Raw genomic sequence first — 15,224 nt, 5'->3', positions numbered from 1 at the left:
GGGCTTCTATTAGCGAGGCGCTGGCATTCTATAATGTTTTCAATCTCCTCAACCAACAGCTTCCTGAGCCCTAGAGACAAACAGAACACGCTCTCATTCTTTAATCATCTCCTTCTCTTGTTCTGTCAGTCGTTCTCTATCTTTCTCTCACTCTCTCTGCCCTGTTTAAAAAGTCTTCATTTGTCCTGTTTTGCTTACTCCCTCGCTCTGAAAGGCCAGCAAATGGAAATAGTTCTGAGGAGGGATTATTTAAAACATTGTTTTCCCCCTCTCTTCTCTTTTGTGACTTTTTCATTTGCATTATCATTTGGGTTCCTATTGATCCCCGGGCTTAAAGAGAGCAGCGCGAATGGAGAAAGAAAAGCGACTAGCATCTGTAGCTTTGCTAGCGTACAAACGAAGAAGCAGCTTCACTGCATCACTGCATCTACTGTATCATCTTGGCTCTGCAGCTTCACTGCATCTATCATCTTGGCTCTGCAGCTTCACTGCATCTATCATCGTGACTCTTGGTTTCTTCTTTGGGTTTGAGAAGCATGAAAAATATTCACAAAACAACTTCAGAGGGTCACAAGAGCTGTCAGAATTATTGAGAGACTAAAAAGGGAACTTTTTTTGTAAAAACACTTGGAGACCCAAAAAATATTTGGCTGGCCTTCATGATGGCTAACATGTATTTTAATGACGCATTCAGAAGGAGTCAACAAGCATGTTTCTAATCAGTGATATGATAATTGTATTGGTGTAGTTAAGGCATGGAAAGTATTTTTCTACATAATTTAGCAGCAGGAAATACTGTATGATGCAGAATGTCTGGCGATAGTAATCAAGTGGAACATGTTATTCTTCAGAAAGGGTTTTGATATGAGTATCAAACAAGTGGATTTGCAACGCCAAGGTCTTTGATTGCCAAACTCGGCACAAAGAACTATAACACTTTCATTCAAAGTTCGTTCAACACCCAATGTCATAGAGTTTGGTTCAGTATTCAAAGTCAGAGTTTGTTTCAACGTTCAAATCGTGCAGTTATTTCAATATTCAAAGTCATTCAGTTTAACATTCAAAGTCATTCAGTTTGTTCAGTTCAGCATTCAAAACGATACAGTTAGTTTAAGTGTTTAGCACCAGACAGCAGAATCTCAGTGAGACTTCACAGAGAAAGAAAGTCTTGTCGGTTTCAAACACCTCCTGTAGTAAACAAAAACGTAGCATGCTGAATTCACTTGCCACTTCTCCAGACACGTAGTGTAAGGTCATCACGGTAACACTGTGTGTGTGTGTGTGTGTGTGTGTGTGTGTGTGTGTGTGTGTGTGTGTGTGTATGTGTGTATGTATGTGTGTGTGTGTGTGTGTGTGTGTGTGTGTGTGTGTGTGTGTGTGTGTGTGTGTGTGTGTGTGTGTGTGTGTGTGTGTGTGTGTGTGTGCGTGCGTGCGTGCGTGTGGTGTGTGTGTGTGTGTGTGTGGTGTGTGTGTGTGTGTGTGTGTGTGTGTGTGTGTGTGTGTGTGTGTGTTATCCACAGGTGTGCAACAGCAATGGTAACTGCCACTGTAACCGAGGGTGGGCACCTCCCTTCTGTGAGAAGCTTGGTCTGGGGGGCAGCGTGGACAGTGGGCCTATCCAGTACCACAGTGAGTTGACCTTCACACACACACACACACACACACACACACGCTCCTTCCTTTCCTTCACGACTCCCCCCCTATCAACCTTCACACACCATCTGAATGTAACATTGGCACAGCCTTGATGTTTCATTGCCCAGTTGAAGCATTCTTCCACCAGTTCTAAATCTATTTTTTAAGAGGTCATTTGGTCACTTATCAGATGCTTCTAGAAAAGGTTTCTATAGAAGTGAGTAACGTTATTTTCCCTCTATGTGTACTCCAGGTCAGCTGGGCTTGGTGGTAGCTCTTCTGTTTGTCTTCCTGGTTCTCCTACCTGGGATCCTCATCACCTTCTACTGCTATAAGACCAAGAGCTCCTACTACCACAAGTGGCTCTCCCAGAGAGACAAGAACAACAAGGCTAACAGGTAACTAACAGTCGCTGGCCGCGCCTCTATAAGGCTTAATGAAGACTTCATAAACCCTTTCATAAGCCCTTCATGAGGCCAACATAGATGCTTCACAAAGCTTGTATAAGAAAATGGCACTCTATACAAGAGGTTTTGTTTCGACAATGGATTGAACTCTAGAATAATCTAATTACTCAGAGACCGATAACACCAGGATGATGGATGGGTTTGTAGCTAGAGAGATAACACCAGGATGTTGGATGGGTTTGTAGCTAGAGAGATAACACCAGGATGTTGGATGGGTTTGTAGCTAGAGAGATAACACCAGGATGTTGGATGGGTTTGTAGCTAGAGAGATAACACCCGGATGCTGGATGGGTTTGTAGCTAGAGAGATAACACCAGGATGCTGGATGGGTTTGTAGCTAGAGAGATAACACCCGGATGCTGGATGGGTTTGTAGCTAGAGAGATAACACCAGGATGCTGTATGGGTTTGTAGCTAGAGAGATAACACCAGGATGCTGGATGGGTTTGTAGCTAGAGAGATAACACCCGGATGCTGGATGGGTTTGTAGCTAGAGAGATAACACCAGGATGCTGGATGGGTTTGTAGCTAGAGAGATAACACCCGGATGCTGGATGGGTTTGTAGCTAGAGAGATAACACCAGGATGCTGTATGGGTTTGTAGCTAGAGAGATAACACCCGGATGCTGGATGGGTTTGTAGCTAGAGAGATAACACCAGGATGCTGGATGGGTTTGTAGCTAGAGAGATAACACAAGGATGTTGGATGGGTTTGTAGCTAGAGAGATAACACCCGGATGCTGGATGGGTTTGTAGCTAGAGAGATAACACCAGGATGCTGGATGGGTTTGTAGCTAGAGAGATAACACCCGGATGCTGGATGGGTTTGTAGCTAGAGAGATAACACCAGGATGCTGGATGGGTTTGTAGCTAGAGATATAACACCCGGATGCTGGATGAGTTTGTAGCTAGAGAGATAACACCCGGATGCTGGATGGGTTTGTAGCTAGAGCGATAACACCAGGATGCTGGATGGGTTTGTAGCTAGAGAGATAACACCCGGATGCTGGATGGGTTTGTAGCTAGAGAGATAAAACCCGGATGCTGGATGGGTTTGTAGCTAGAGAGATAACACCAGGATGCTGGATGGGTTTGTAGCTAGAGATATAACACCCGGATGCTGGATGAGTTTGTAGCTAGAGAGATAACACCCGGATGCTGGATGGGTTTGTAGCTAGAGAGATAACACCAGGATGTTGGATGGGTTTGTAGCTAGAGAGATAACACCCAGATGCTGGATGGGTTTGTAGCTAGAGAGATAACACCAGGATGCTGGATGGGTTTGTAGCTAGAGAGATAACACCCGGATGCTGGATGGGTTTGTAGCTAGAGAGATAACACCAGGATGCTGGATGGGTTTGTAGCTAGAGAGATAACACCAGGATGCTGGATGGGTTTGTAGCTAGAGAGATAACACCCGGATGCTGGATGGGTTTGTAGCTAGAGAGATAACACCAGGATGCTGGATGGGTTTGTAGCTAGAGATATAACACCCGGATGCTGGATGAGTTTGTAGCTAGAGAGATAACACCCGGATGCTGGATGGGTTTGTAGCTAGAGAGATAACACCAGGATGTTGGATGGGTTTGTAGCTAGAGAGATAACACCCGGATGCTGGATGGGTTTGTAGCTAGAGAGATACACCAGGATGCTGGATGGGTTTGTAGCTAGAGAGATAACACCCGGATGCTGGATGGGTTTGTAGCTAGAGAGATAACACCAGGATGCTGGATGGGTTTGTAGCTAGAGAGATAACACCCGGATGCTGGATGGGTTTGTAGCTAGAGAGATAACACCAGGATGCTGGATGTGTTTGTAGCTAGAGAGATAACATCAGGATGTTGGATGGGTTTGTGGCTAGAGAGATAACACCCGGATGCTGGATGGGTTTGTAGCTAGAGAGATAACACCAGGATGCTGGATGGGTTTGTAGCTAGAGAGATAACACCCGGATGCTGGATGGGTTTGTAGCTAGAGAGATAACACCAGGATGCTGGATGGGTTTGTAGCTAGAGAGATAACACCCAGATGCTGGATGGGTTTGTAGCTAGAGAGATAACACCAGGATGCTGGATGGGTTTGTAGCTAGAGAGATAACACCAGGATGTTGGATGGGTTTGTAGCTAGAGAGATAACACCCGGATGCTGGATGGGTTTGTAGCTAGAGAGATAACACCAGGATGCTGGATGGGTTTGTAGCTAGAGATATAACACCCGGATGCTGGATGAGTTTGTAGCTAGAGAGATAACACCCGGATGCTCGATGGGTTTGTAGCTAGAGAGATAACACCAGGATGTTGGATGGGTTTGTAGCTAGAGAGATAACACCCGGATGCTGGATGGGTTTGTAGCTAGAGAGATAACACCCGGATGCTGGATGGGTTTGTAGCTAGAGAGATAACACCAGGATGCTGGATGGGTTTGTAGCTAGAGATATAACACCCGGATGCTGGATGAGTTTGTAGCTAGAGAGATAACACCCGGATGCTGGATGGGTTTGTAGCTAGAGCGATAACACCAGGATGCTGGATGGGTTTGTAGCTAGAGAGATAACACCCGGATGCTGGATGGGTTTGTAGCTAGAGAGATAAAACCCGGATGCTGGATGGGTTTGTAGCTAGAGAGATAACACCAGGATGCTGGATGGGTTTGTAGCTAGAGATATAACACCCGGATGCTGGATGAGTTTGTAGCTAGAGAGATAACACCCGGATGCTGGATGGGTTTGTAGCTAGAGAGATAACACCAGGATGTTGGATGGGTTTGTAGCTAGAGAGATAACACCCAGATGCTGGATGGGTTTGTAGCTAGAGAGATAACACCAGGATGCTGGATGGGTTTGTAGCTAGAGAGATAACACCCGGATGCTGGATGGGTTTGTAGCTAGAGAGATAACACCAGGATGCTGGATGGGTTTGTAGCTAGAGAGATAACACCAGGATGCTGGATGGGTTTGTAGCTAGAGAGATAACACCCGGATGCTGGATGGGTTTGTAGCTAGAGAGATAACACCAGGATGCTGGATGGGTTTGTAGCTAGAGATATAACACCCGGATGCTGGATGAGTTTGTAGCTAGAGAGATAACACCCGGATGCTGGATGGGTTTGTAGCTAGAGAGATAACACCAGGATGTTGGATGGGTTTGTAGCTAGAGAGATAACACCCGGATGCTGGATGGGTTTGTAGCTAGAGAGATACACCAGGATGCTGGATGGGTTTGTAGCTAGAGAGATAACACCCGGATGCTGGATGGGTTTGTAGCTAGAGAGATAACACCAGGATGCTGGATGGGTTTGTAGCTAGAGAGATAACACCCGGATGCTGGATGGGTTTGTAGCTAGAGAGATAACACCAGGATGCTGGATGTGTTTGTAGCTAGAGAGATAACATCAGGATGTTGGATGGGTTTGTGGCTAGAGAGATAACACCCGGATGCTGGATGGGTTTGTAGCTAGAGAGATAACACCAGGATGCTGGATGGGTTTGTAGCTAGAGAGATAACACCCGGATGCTGGATGGGTTTGTAGCTAGAGAGATAACACCAGGATGCTGGATGGGTTTGTAGCTAGAGAGATAACACCCAGATGCTGGATGGGTTTGTAGCTAGAGAGATAACACCAGGATGCTGGATGGGTTTGTAGCTAGAGAGATAACACCAGGATGTTGGATGGGTTTGTAGCTAGAGAGATAACACCCGGATGCTGGATGGGTTTGTAGCTAGAGAGATAACACCAGGATGCTGGATGGGTTTGTAGCTAGAGATATAACACCCGGATGCTGGATGAGTTTGTAGCTAGAGAGATAACACCCGGATGCTCGATGGGTTTGTAGCTAGAGAGATAACACCAGGATGTTGGATGGGTTTGTAGCTAGAGAGATAACACCCGGATGCTGGATGGGTTTGTAGCTAGAGAGATAACACCAGGATGCTGGATGGGTTTGTAGCTAGAGAGATAACACCAGGATGCTGGATGGGTTTGTAGCTAGAGAGATAACACCAGGATGTTGGATGGGTTTGTAGCTAGAGAGATAACACCCGGATGCTGGATGGGTTTGTAGCTAGAGAGATAACACCAGGATGCTGGATGGGTTTGTAGCTAGAGAGATAACACCAGGATGCTGGATGGGTTTGTAGCTAGAGAGATAACACCAGGATGTTGGATGGGTTTGTAGCTAGAGAGATAACACCAGGATGCTGGATGGGTTTGTAGCTAGAGAGATAACACCAGGATGCTGGATGGGTTTGTAGCTGTGACTTACTACTACTGCACACACGTCATCCTCTGACTGCAATCTGCCCACTCTTCACTTTCTGCACCATCACAACACTTTTATAGGGGTAAACAAATGTACTGTACTCTCATAAAATCTACTACCTTCCCCTCTCCTCCAGTAGAAGACCGATATACCTGTACACACAAAGACCGGGCATCAGAACGCTGAGTGAGTTAGTGCCTCTGAAAACAGGCCTGTCGGACAGTGTAGTTTACGGGATATGGATCAGCCTGGTTGTTGGATGAAGTCCAGACTGAGAGAGGGAGGTATTCTGCCGTGGTGCCCCTGAAAATAAAGCTCTGTTGACCTTCTGAATGGACAGAGAAAAATAGGTTAATCATTGGTATTGGACTGGAAAAGGGGTCTAATTAAATTAAACAGAGGCGGGACAAAGGAGTCTTCTGAAGGAATATTTAACCCTACAGAATATGACACTTCTTGTTAGATGATTAAAAGGCTCTTTAGCGGAGACCAGCTGCAGTGGGTTTCTTCTTTTTAGTTTCGGAGCCAATAGTTTGGGTTCGTTTACAGTTCAGTAACGGGATACTGTGTATGGTTGATTAGGGAGGATTCTGTGTATGGTTGATTAGGGAGGATACTGTGTGTGGTTGATTAGGGAGGATACTGTGTGTGGTTGATTAGGGAGGATACTGTGTATTGTTGATTAGGGAGGATACTGTGTGTGGTTGATTAGGGAGGATACTGTGTATTGATGTATTTTAGTGTGTATGTGTGTGCTCCTTGACCTGCTCCTCCACCTCCTCCTCGACCTTCTCCTCCACCTGCTCCTCCACCTCCTCCTCCACCTCCTCCTCCACCTCCTCCTCGACCTTCTCCTCCACCTGCTCCTCCACCTCCTCCACCTCCTCCTCGACCTGCTCCTCAACCTCGACCTGCTCCTCGACCTCCTCCTTGACCTCCTCCTTGACCTGCTCCTCGAACTGCTCCTCAACCTCCTCCTCCTCCTCCACCTCCTCCTCCACCTCCTCCTCGACCTGCTCCTCAACTTCCTCCTCGACCTGCTCCTTGACCTCCTCCTCGACCTCCTCCTCAACCTGCTCCTCGACCTGCTCCTCGACCTCCTCCTCCTCGCATCAAACTCCTTGAGAATGCTTGATGGGGACACAAACTGTGACATCTGGGGCACACAAAGACACACAGACACAGACACACAGACACAGACACAGACAGCGTAATGTTTGCCCAATCCCCCACAACTGGTGACTATCAAATCAGTAGAACAAAGGATTGAAAAGCCAGCACAGCCTTCAGAATAAATCTGTCTAGTCGATGGCCTTCTAACACCCCTGTGACATAAAGTCCTTCATTTCCTTTCTTCATCCTCCGTATTCCCACAGACTTGAAGGCTCCATGGAGAAGGGTAAGAATGGACACCTCAACCCGGCGTTTCATCTGAAGGTGGTGGGTCCAGCGAACAAAGGAAACAGTCACAAGGGGGTGAGTGTCAAAGGAGAGGGGAGTTAAATCTGATTTGACTTCCGTCTCTCTGTACGCTGGCAATGTTTCTCTCCGTGTTTCTGTGAAGAACTAAAGACATTCAACTAAAAGGCAAGCTGGTTAAATTGCCATATTTACAACTGTGGCTCTGCGTGTCAATGTTCTGTCTTAGCAACTGTCACAATCTGCCTCCAATTTAGTATTTTTTATTTTTTTTCAACAAATACTTCATATAAAACTTTAATGTCATAATCCAAAAAAAAGTTCTTAACAACAAAAAAAAAAGGTTCTAACCCTTGTCTTTTCTCTCCCTACAGCTCCCTCACACCAGCAAAGAGGTTCTACCTCTCCGGCCAGGCCCCGCCCCTAACGGCACTCAGCCAGTCAACATCTTGCGTCCCCTAAGGCCCGCCCCCTCGCCTCACAACACACCGCGGGGCTTCAAGGTGGTCCACCCACCTTTACTTGTCAAGTCCACCGGGGCCCCGCCAAAATCCCCCGCCCCCCCTCAAAACCTTACGCCACCCAAGAAACCGCTTCCCCTCAACCCAACACGATCACCACTGGTATCCAACCCAACACGATCACCACTGGTATCCAACCCAACACGATCACCACTGGTATCCAACCCAACACGATCACCACTGGTATCCAACCCAACACGATCACCACTGGTATCCAACCCAACACGATCACCACTGGTATCCAACCCAACACGATCACCACTGGTAAGTTTGTCTTTTTTTCACTCTAATTTTTATTGTCTGTTTTAAAGACCATCCAGCGTCTGTTGTTTTTACTAAGACGATTTTGTTGGACAGAGGAACTAGATGAAATAGCAACGTTTTTGTTTTAATCTTCTTATTGTTTTCCATTGATTTCCTCAACATTTTCCAATATTTGCCTATAAGCTGTAAAAAGCCTTCGAAAATCGCATTTGGCCTTGAATTTAATATTGCTCTGTGTTTGTGCGAAATGAATGTCTCTGCAGTTGTTTTTTGATAAACATGTAAGAGCGGAGGTAGAGGTACACTGTAATGAAATAACACACCATGAATTCAGACAAAGCCTGCCAACCACCGGATTAAAAACAGCTTGAGTTGTTTTATAAAATCCTGCTCTATTCCTGGTATCATTTGGAGTGTATTAGGAGTGTGTGATATGGTGAAGTGCTTTGTTCTGGCGCTGATCATGTTCTAAGGTCTACTGTTTCTCCCTCTCTCTCCTCTTTTGCCTGTTTCTCTCTTCTCCTTTAAATTTCTCTCACTTGTTATCTCACCTTTTCTCTCTCTCTCTCTCTCTCTCTCTCTCTCTCTCTCTCTCTCTCTCTCTCTCTCTCTCTCTCTCTCTCTCTCTCTCTCTCTCTCTCTCTCTCTCTCTCTCTCTCTCAGTTGGTGTCGGAGCTGCAGCCCAGACACTCCCCCTCTCCTCCTCAGAGGCCCCTCCCCCTCAGCCCCGCCCGAGGGGGAGTGTTACCCATGAGCCCAGCGAGGGCGGTTCCTCCCAAACCCTCCAATGGGCTGCTGGTGATGATGCCCCCTGCCGTCGGCCCAAAACCAGTGGGCAAGCTGTCTTTCGTCCCTCCTCTCAAAGCACTCAGGTGGGTCCAGATATACGCAGGCAGGCGAGCAGGCAGACAGACAGGCAGGCAGGCAGGCAGGCAGGCAGGCAGACAGGCAGGCAGACAGGCAAGCAGACAGGCAGGCAGGCAGGCAAGCAGGCAGGCAGGCAGACAGACAGACAGACAGACAGGCAGGCAGGCAGGCAGGCAGGCAGGCAGGCAGGCAGGCAGGCACTATGTGATGTTGGTATGGCCATAGGTATACTGCAAAAGCAAGGATTATCTTACTTACCTCAGGGATTCTTGAAAGTTGTGACCATCCTTGTCTAGCAGGGAAATTTGATTTTTATAGTTGAATTAAAAAAAAAAAAAACATTATTTGAGCTTAAAAATTACATTTAGGGAAATGTTATAAGGGAAAATATTTGTTTTTGTAATTTTCAATATTATTAATTTTCCATATCGGCTCCATGCCAGGAAATGCGCTTGACCAGAGCAAAGAATCACAATTTCAAAATCCCCCCACAAAGTGTTTAAAATTCTAAAAGCTGGCAAAAATAAATATTAACTGATAAATTATCTAATGTAGTTTCTTGCAAAAGCCTTCTCTGACTCTAATATTTCTCTTAAAACTGTGAGTTTTAGTCAACTCCGTCAGATTTGTCTAAAAGTCATCAGGAATGAGCAGGGTCAGCTTTACCAAAAGGACCCCTTATTCATGTCGTCATCACGTTGTACAACAAGACAATGCATGGTTCCGAAAGTCCTCTACGTTTGATAGATTTAAACAAACAATATTGAAGTTACCATGGTTACAACCATAACCTGTAAACTCCATCTCCCTGATAGATTAAGATAAAATATGAGTTATTGTTCAAATATGTTCATTTTAATTAGGTTTCAGGTTCATAAAGCAACTGAGGCTAAATTGCTACTGAGTATACTACTTAAAGTAGATTTTTCTTGTGCAATTTGTCAACTCTATAAAACATCAACTTTGTCAGATATTTGTCTAACGTCAACTCCGTCAGAGTGCTGAACGATCTGATGGAATGGTTATGTTTTTAATGGGGATTTTCAAATGAATCATTTTTCATATTTTACTAAATGTTTGCATTGAACTTTTATTTTTAGAAGCAAAAACATGTACGTTTTGAGTATCTGTTGTCAACTCTGACAGTGGCTCGTTAACTCCATCACTGATGGCTAACCCCCCTTAAGATCTATTTTTTTGTCAATATTGTGAAAACATGTTTTAATCACTGTTCTGCAACAATACAGTATGCTTAAACTATTTAAGTATATGCTGTTCTAGACTTGTTCACTTTATAAATGTTATTATACGTTCTTTTCTAGAAAAACTGGCCAAATTTTTTCTTTAAATTAGCCCTGAAGCATTACATATTTGAATAATCTAATGTTAGAATGAAACAGCCAAGGCCTTTAAACACTTGTTGGACAATACATGTAAAAATGAAATGCCTTTTATGGTGTCAAACAGATTTGACAGAAATCCAGTTAGTTGCATTTTATGAAAAACCATTTTTTTTATTAATAATTAGGAGGTTGTTCCTTTACATGGTGTGATGGCAAATACAATGGACTATCAAAATATGTATTTCAAATTGTGTTAATATAAGGTAAATTATTGGTGATTTTTTGGGGGGGATTGTCCCGTCTTTCAAGAATCACTGAGCTACATATATATGGAAATTAGCCTATTTCATGCATCACTGTGACTCACATTTCAAACTGTATTCTTCTCATTTATAACCCATTACAGAGACTGCCGGCTTTGTGGTTAATAGCTATGCTTCACCGTGAGCAGTGCCATAAATTATAATAAATATACTTTGTTTTTAGCTCCAAATAATTGTCCAATGTTCCTGCCTTGGCATCAAATTGACCTAATATTAGTCTCCCTGATGAAATCTAAAATAGCCACTCCAAGAAGTCGTTGCTCATAAATAAGCCATTGTTAACATTGTTGTTATTTCAACGTGCTTCTTCCAACAGGTCTCCAACAATCCCCCCTTTAATGGCCATTTTATTATTTCCCATAATAATAACAACAGGGCTGTATCGTTGAAACATATTTCCTCCCCTGATTCCTGTATCTCTCCATCTCACACTGTTTTCAACTCCGGCAGCAAAGCTGTCATAGCGAGGGGGTGAGCCAGTGTGTTTGTGTGTGTGTGTGTGTGTGTGTGTGTGTGTGTGTGTGTGTGTGTGTGTGTGTGTATACTCACTCTCCTGGAGCTTTAGACCCAGGAAGATAAGTACCTACCGCAGGTAGAAGTTCATAAGCCACAGCTCACATTGTCAAAGACAGATCTCTCTCGGCTTTCACCCGTTTTGTCAAACAATCAATTCTCACCTTATTTCGCTGTTATGCTCGGAATCTGACACGCGGCAAGATGAGGTCTGCACTCTATTTCTTTGAGAAGCAAAGAAGGCGACTAGCCGAACACTTTTGTAGTCTTTTTTTATCTGCTGTGTTTAGAGTGATAGCTGTTGGGATTTATGAGTTGTTCTATGTTTTTAAATGGAGATTTTCAAATGAATCATTTTTCATATTTTACAAAATGTTTGCATTGAACTTTTATTTTTAGAAGCATAAACATGTACGTTTTGAGTATCTGTTGTCAACTCTGTCGGCCTGAAGACTGGGCGTGTAAGACAAACGTCTGTCTCAACATCACCCTGTCCTCGTTTCACTGGAAACTCTGTACCAAACACTCTACCAGCCACAACACACCAAGCCTCTGTCGGCTCTGTGTTAAAAGATGTTTCTTTCTTTTTCTTCCTGTGTTTTTCTTTCCTCCTCTCAGACCGGTCCCAGGAGCGAAACCAAACACAGTCTCCTCGCCATTCAGAAAATGACCCTGGGAGCCGAGCTGAGCCTAGCCCAGAGGAGCCTATCAGGAGCCAGAAGTCAGTCAGCAGCAGTCAGCCTATTTGCACTACAGCGATCTTGTTGGAGGGCTGGTACAAGACAGGTGTTGTCCAACATTAATAGCTAGGGGGCAGGGCAGAGGCTGATGGAGGGGGGAGGAGAGGGGGGGGGAAGGGGAGGGGGAGGAGAGGGAAGGAAGAGGAGGGGGAGGAGGGAAGAGGAGGGTAGAGGAGGGGGAGGAGGAAGGGGGGGAGGGAAGAGGTGGGGGAGGAGGAAAGGAAGAGGAGGGGGAGGAGGGGGAGGAGGGGAGGGGAGGAGGAGAGAGGAGGGGGAGGATGGAAGAGAAGGGGGGAGGGAAGAGGAGGGGGGAGAGGGAGAGGAGGGGGGAGGAGGGAAGAGGAGGGGGAGGAGAGGGAGAGGAGGGGGAGGAGAGGGAGAGGAGGGGGAGAGGGAAGAGGAGAGGGAGGGAAGAGGAGGGGGAGGAGGGGAGGGGAGGAGGAGAGAGGAGGGGAGGAGGGGGAGGGAAGAGGAGGGGGGAGGGAAGAGGAGGGGGAGTATGAAAGGAAGAGGAGGGGGAGGGATGAGGAGGGGGAGGAGGAGAGAGGAGGGGGAGGATGGAAGAGGAGGGGGGAGAGGGAGAGGAGGGGGGAGGAGGGAAGAGGAGGGGGAGGAGAGGGAGAGGAGGGGGAGGAGAGGGAGAGGAGGGGGAGAGGGAAGAGGAGAGGGAGAGGAGGGGGAGGAGGGAAGATGAGGGGGGAGGAAGAGGAGGAGTGGGAGGAAGAGGAGGAGGGGGAGGAAGAGGAGGGAAGAAAGAGGAGGGGGTAGGAAGAGGATGGGAGGAAGAGGAGGGGGAGGAAGAGGAGGGGGTAGGGGGGTACTGAAGTGAACATGGAGGGTCCTGTCGTCTAACTTGAAAATCGTGACTTTTATGACCTCACCCAAATGGCAACGTGACAATGACAAAGATGACGACGCGGTTTTGCACGGATGGAAAAAAAAAACATGCAGACTTAGATGTGCTATTGCTGGGGGTGGTCACATTGCCAAAACCTTGTTTGTTTGTGTTGTCAATCCGTTTACGCACCCCGTGTATAGCGCTAGCTAGCATTTTCTAATTATGGTTGTGTACTTGTCCGTTTACGTTTCGGTTTTTTTAACGGTTTGTGTTATGTGCCAAAGAGGACTTTTGAGGCATGTTGATCATCGCAATTTGATTTTAATGTCTCATGCTGTGTGTATAATTTTCTTACATTAAAAAAACTCACCTTTTTTACAAAAACTGGCTTCTTCTTTTTCTTCGTCCGTGTTTTTTAAGGTTGAGATCTACATTATATTTTTCATACTTTTCTCCCATCCATATTTATAAAACAGTCAAGTCATGGCCGGGACAGCTGAAGATGTGAGACTTGGCACTCAAAAGGCATCAACCTTTCCTCAGCTTTGACTTAGTATTCAACACAGACAAGTTATGACACATGCACATACACACCTGTACCCGTCACACAATCCTCAGTGACTTACCCAAGGCTGTAGTATTTTCTAAAGTACAGTATCACATCTTTAATCAATAGATTGTTGGCCTAATTTCCAATACCCAAAAGAGACATTCTGTCATTTAAAAAGGGGGAAATTGTCATTGCAAGCTCAGGTTTAGAAAAGCATGAATCATAGGAAGCAAAAACTTTTTATTTCATTATAATTGAAGGAGTTCAGAGGAAACAAAATGCAATAAAATCCTGTTAAATATTAAAGTGTATTAGACAACCTTGAATTCCAAGGTCTCCCACTCCACTACTGAGAAAAGACAGGCGGATTTTCTCAGCCAGTCGAAATCATGAATCAGCATAATTTTAATGGATATACACTACCGTTCAAAAGTTTGGGGTCACTTAGAAATGTCCTAGTTTTCGAAAGAAAGGAATTTTTTTGTCCATTAAAATAACATCAAATTGATCAGAAATACAGTGTAGAAATTGTTAATGTTGTAAATGGCTATTGTAGCTGGAAACGGCTGATTTTTAATGGGATATCTACATAGGTGTACAGAGGCCCATTATCAGCAACCATCAGTCCTGTGTTCCAATGGCACGTTGTGTTTGCTAATCCAAGTTTATCATTTTAAATGACTAATTGATCATTAGAAAACCCTTTTGCAATTATGTTAGCACAGCTGAAAACTGTTGTGCTGATTAAAGAAGCAATAAAACTGGCCTTCTTGAGACTAGTTGAGTATCTGGAGCATCAGCAATTGTGGGTTCGATTACAGGATCAGCATGGCCAGAAACAAATAACTTTCTTCTGAAACTTGTCAGTCTATTCTTGTTCTGAGAAATGAAGGCTATTCCTTGCGAGAAATTGCCAAGAAACTGAAGATCTCATACAACGCTGTGTACTACTCCCTTCACAGAACAGCGCAAACTGCCTCTAACCAGAATAGAAAGAGGAGTGGGAGGCCCCGGTGCACAACTGAGCAAGAGGACAAATATATTTGAGTGTCTAGTTTGAGAAACAGACGCCTCACAGGTCCTCAACTGGCAGCTTCATTAAACAGTACCCGCAAAACACCAGTCTCAAGGTCAACAGTGAAGAGGCGACTCCGGGATATTGACCTTCTAGGCAGAGTTGCAAAGAAAAAGCCATATATCAGACTGGCCAATAAAAATAAAAGATTATGATGGGCAGTCTGAGATGTGGCTTTTTTCTCTGAAGTGAAATGAAAGAAATTCTACAAAATAAATAACGGAAAAGTGGTGTGTGCATATGTGTACACCCCCTTTGCTATGAAGCCCCTAAATAAGATATGGTGAAACCAATTACCTTCAGAAGTCACATAATTAGTTAAATAAAGTCCACCTGTGTGCAATCTAAGTGTCACATGATCTCAGTATATATACACCTGTTCTGAAAGGTCCCAGAGTCTGCAACACCACTA

The 15,224-nt window shown here is 45.0% G+C and overlaps 1 protein-coding gene across 1 annotated transcript in view; it reads left to right on the top strand.

Annotated features, from left to right (window-relative positions):
* The window catches only part of LOC311132620 (disintegrin and metalloproteinase domain-containing protein 33-like), a 96,098-nt gene extending 83,742 nt beyond the window's left edge, over positions 1 to 12,356 (top strand). The window contains exons 18-23 of the mRNA XM_084165866.1: positions 1,521 to 1,629; positions 1,889 to 2,033; positions 7,736 to 7,835; positions 8,153 to 8,563; positions 9,227 to 9,435; positions 12,228 to 12,356. Of these exons, the coding sequence (XP_084021992.1) occupies positions 1,521 to 1,629; positions 1,889 to 2,033; positions 7,736 to 7,835; positions 8,153 to 8,563; positions 9,227 to 9,435; positions 12,228 to 12,279 (1,026 nt within the window). The 3' untranslated portion in view covers positions 12,280 to 12,356. The remainder of the gene's footprint in view (positions 1 to 1,520; positions 1,630 to 1,888; positions 2,034 to 7,735; positions 7,836 to 8,152; positions 8,564 to 9,226; positions 9,436 to 12,227) is intronic.
* The last annotated feature ends 2,868 nt before the right edge of the window (positions 12,357 to 15,224 follow it).

Source organism: Coregonus lavaretus (assembly GCF_964263955.1).
Source record: "Coregonus lavaretus genome assembly, chromosome: 7".
NCBI classification, from domain to species: Eukaryota; Metazoa; Chordata; class Actinopteri; order Salmoniformes; family Salmonidae; genus Coregonus; species Coregonus lavaretus.
Note: the sequence above shows the minus strand (reverse complement) of the source record. Positions and strands in the feature narration are given on the sequence as shown.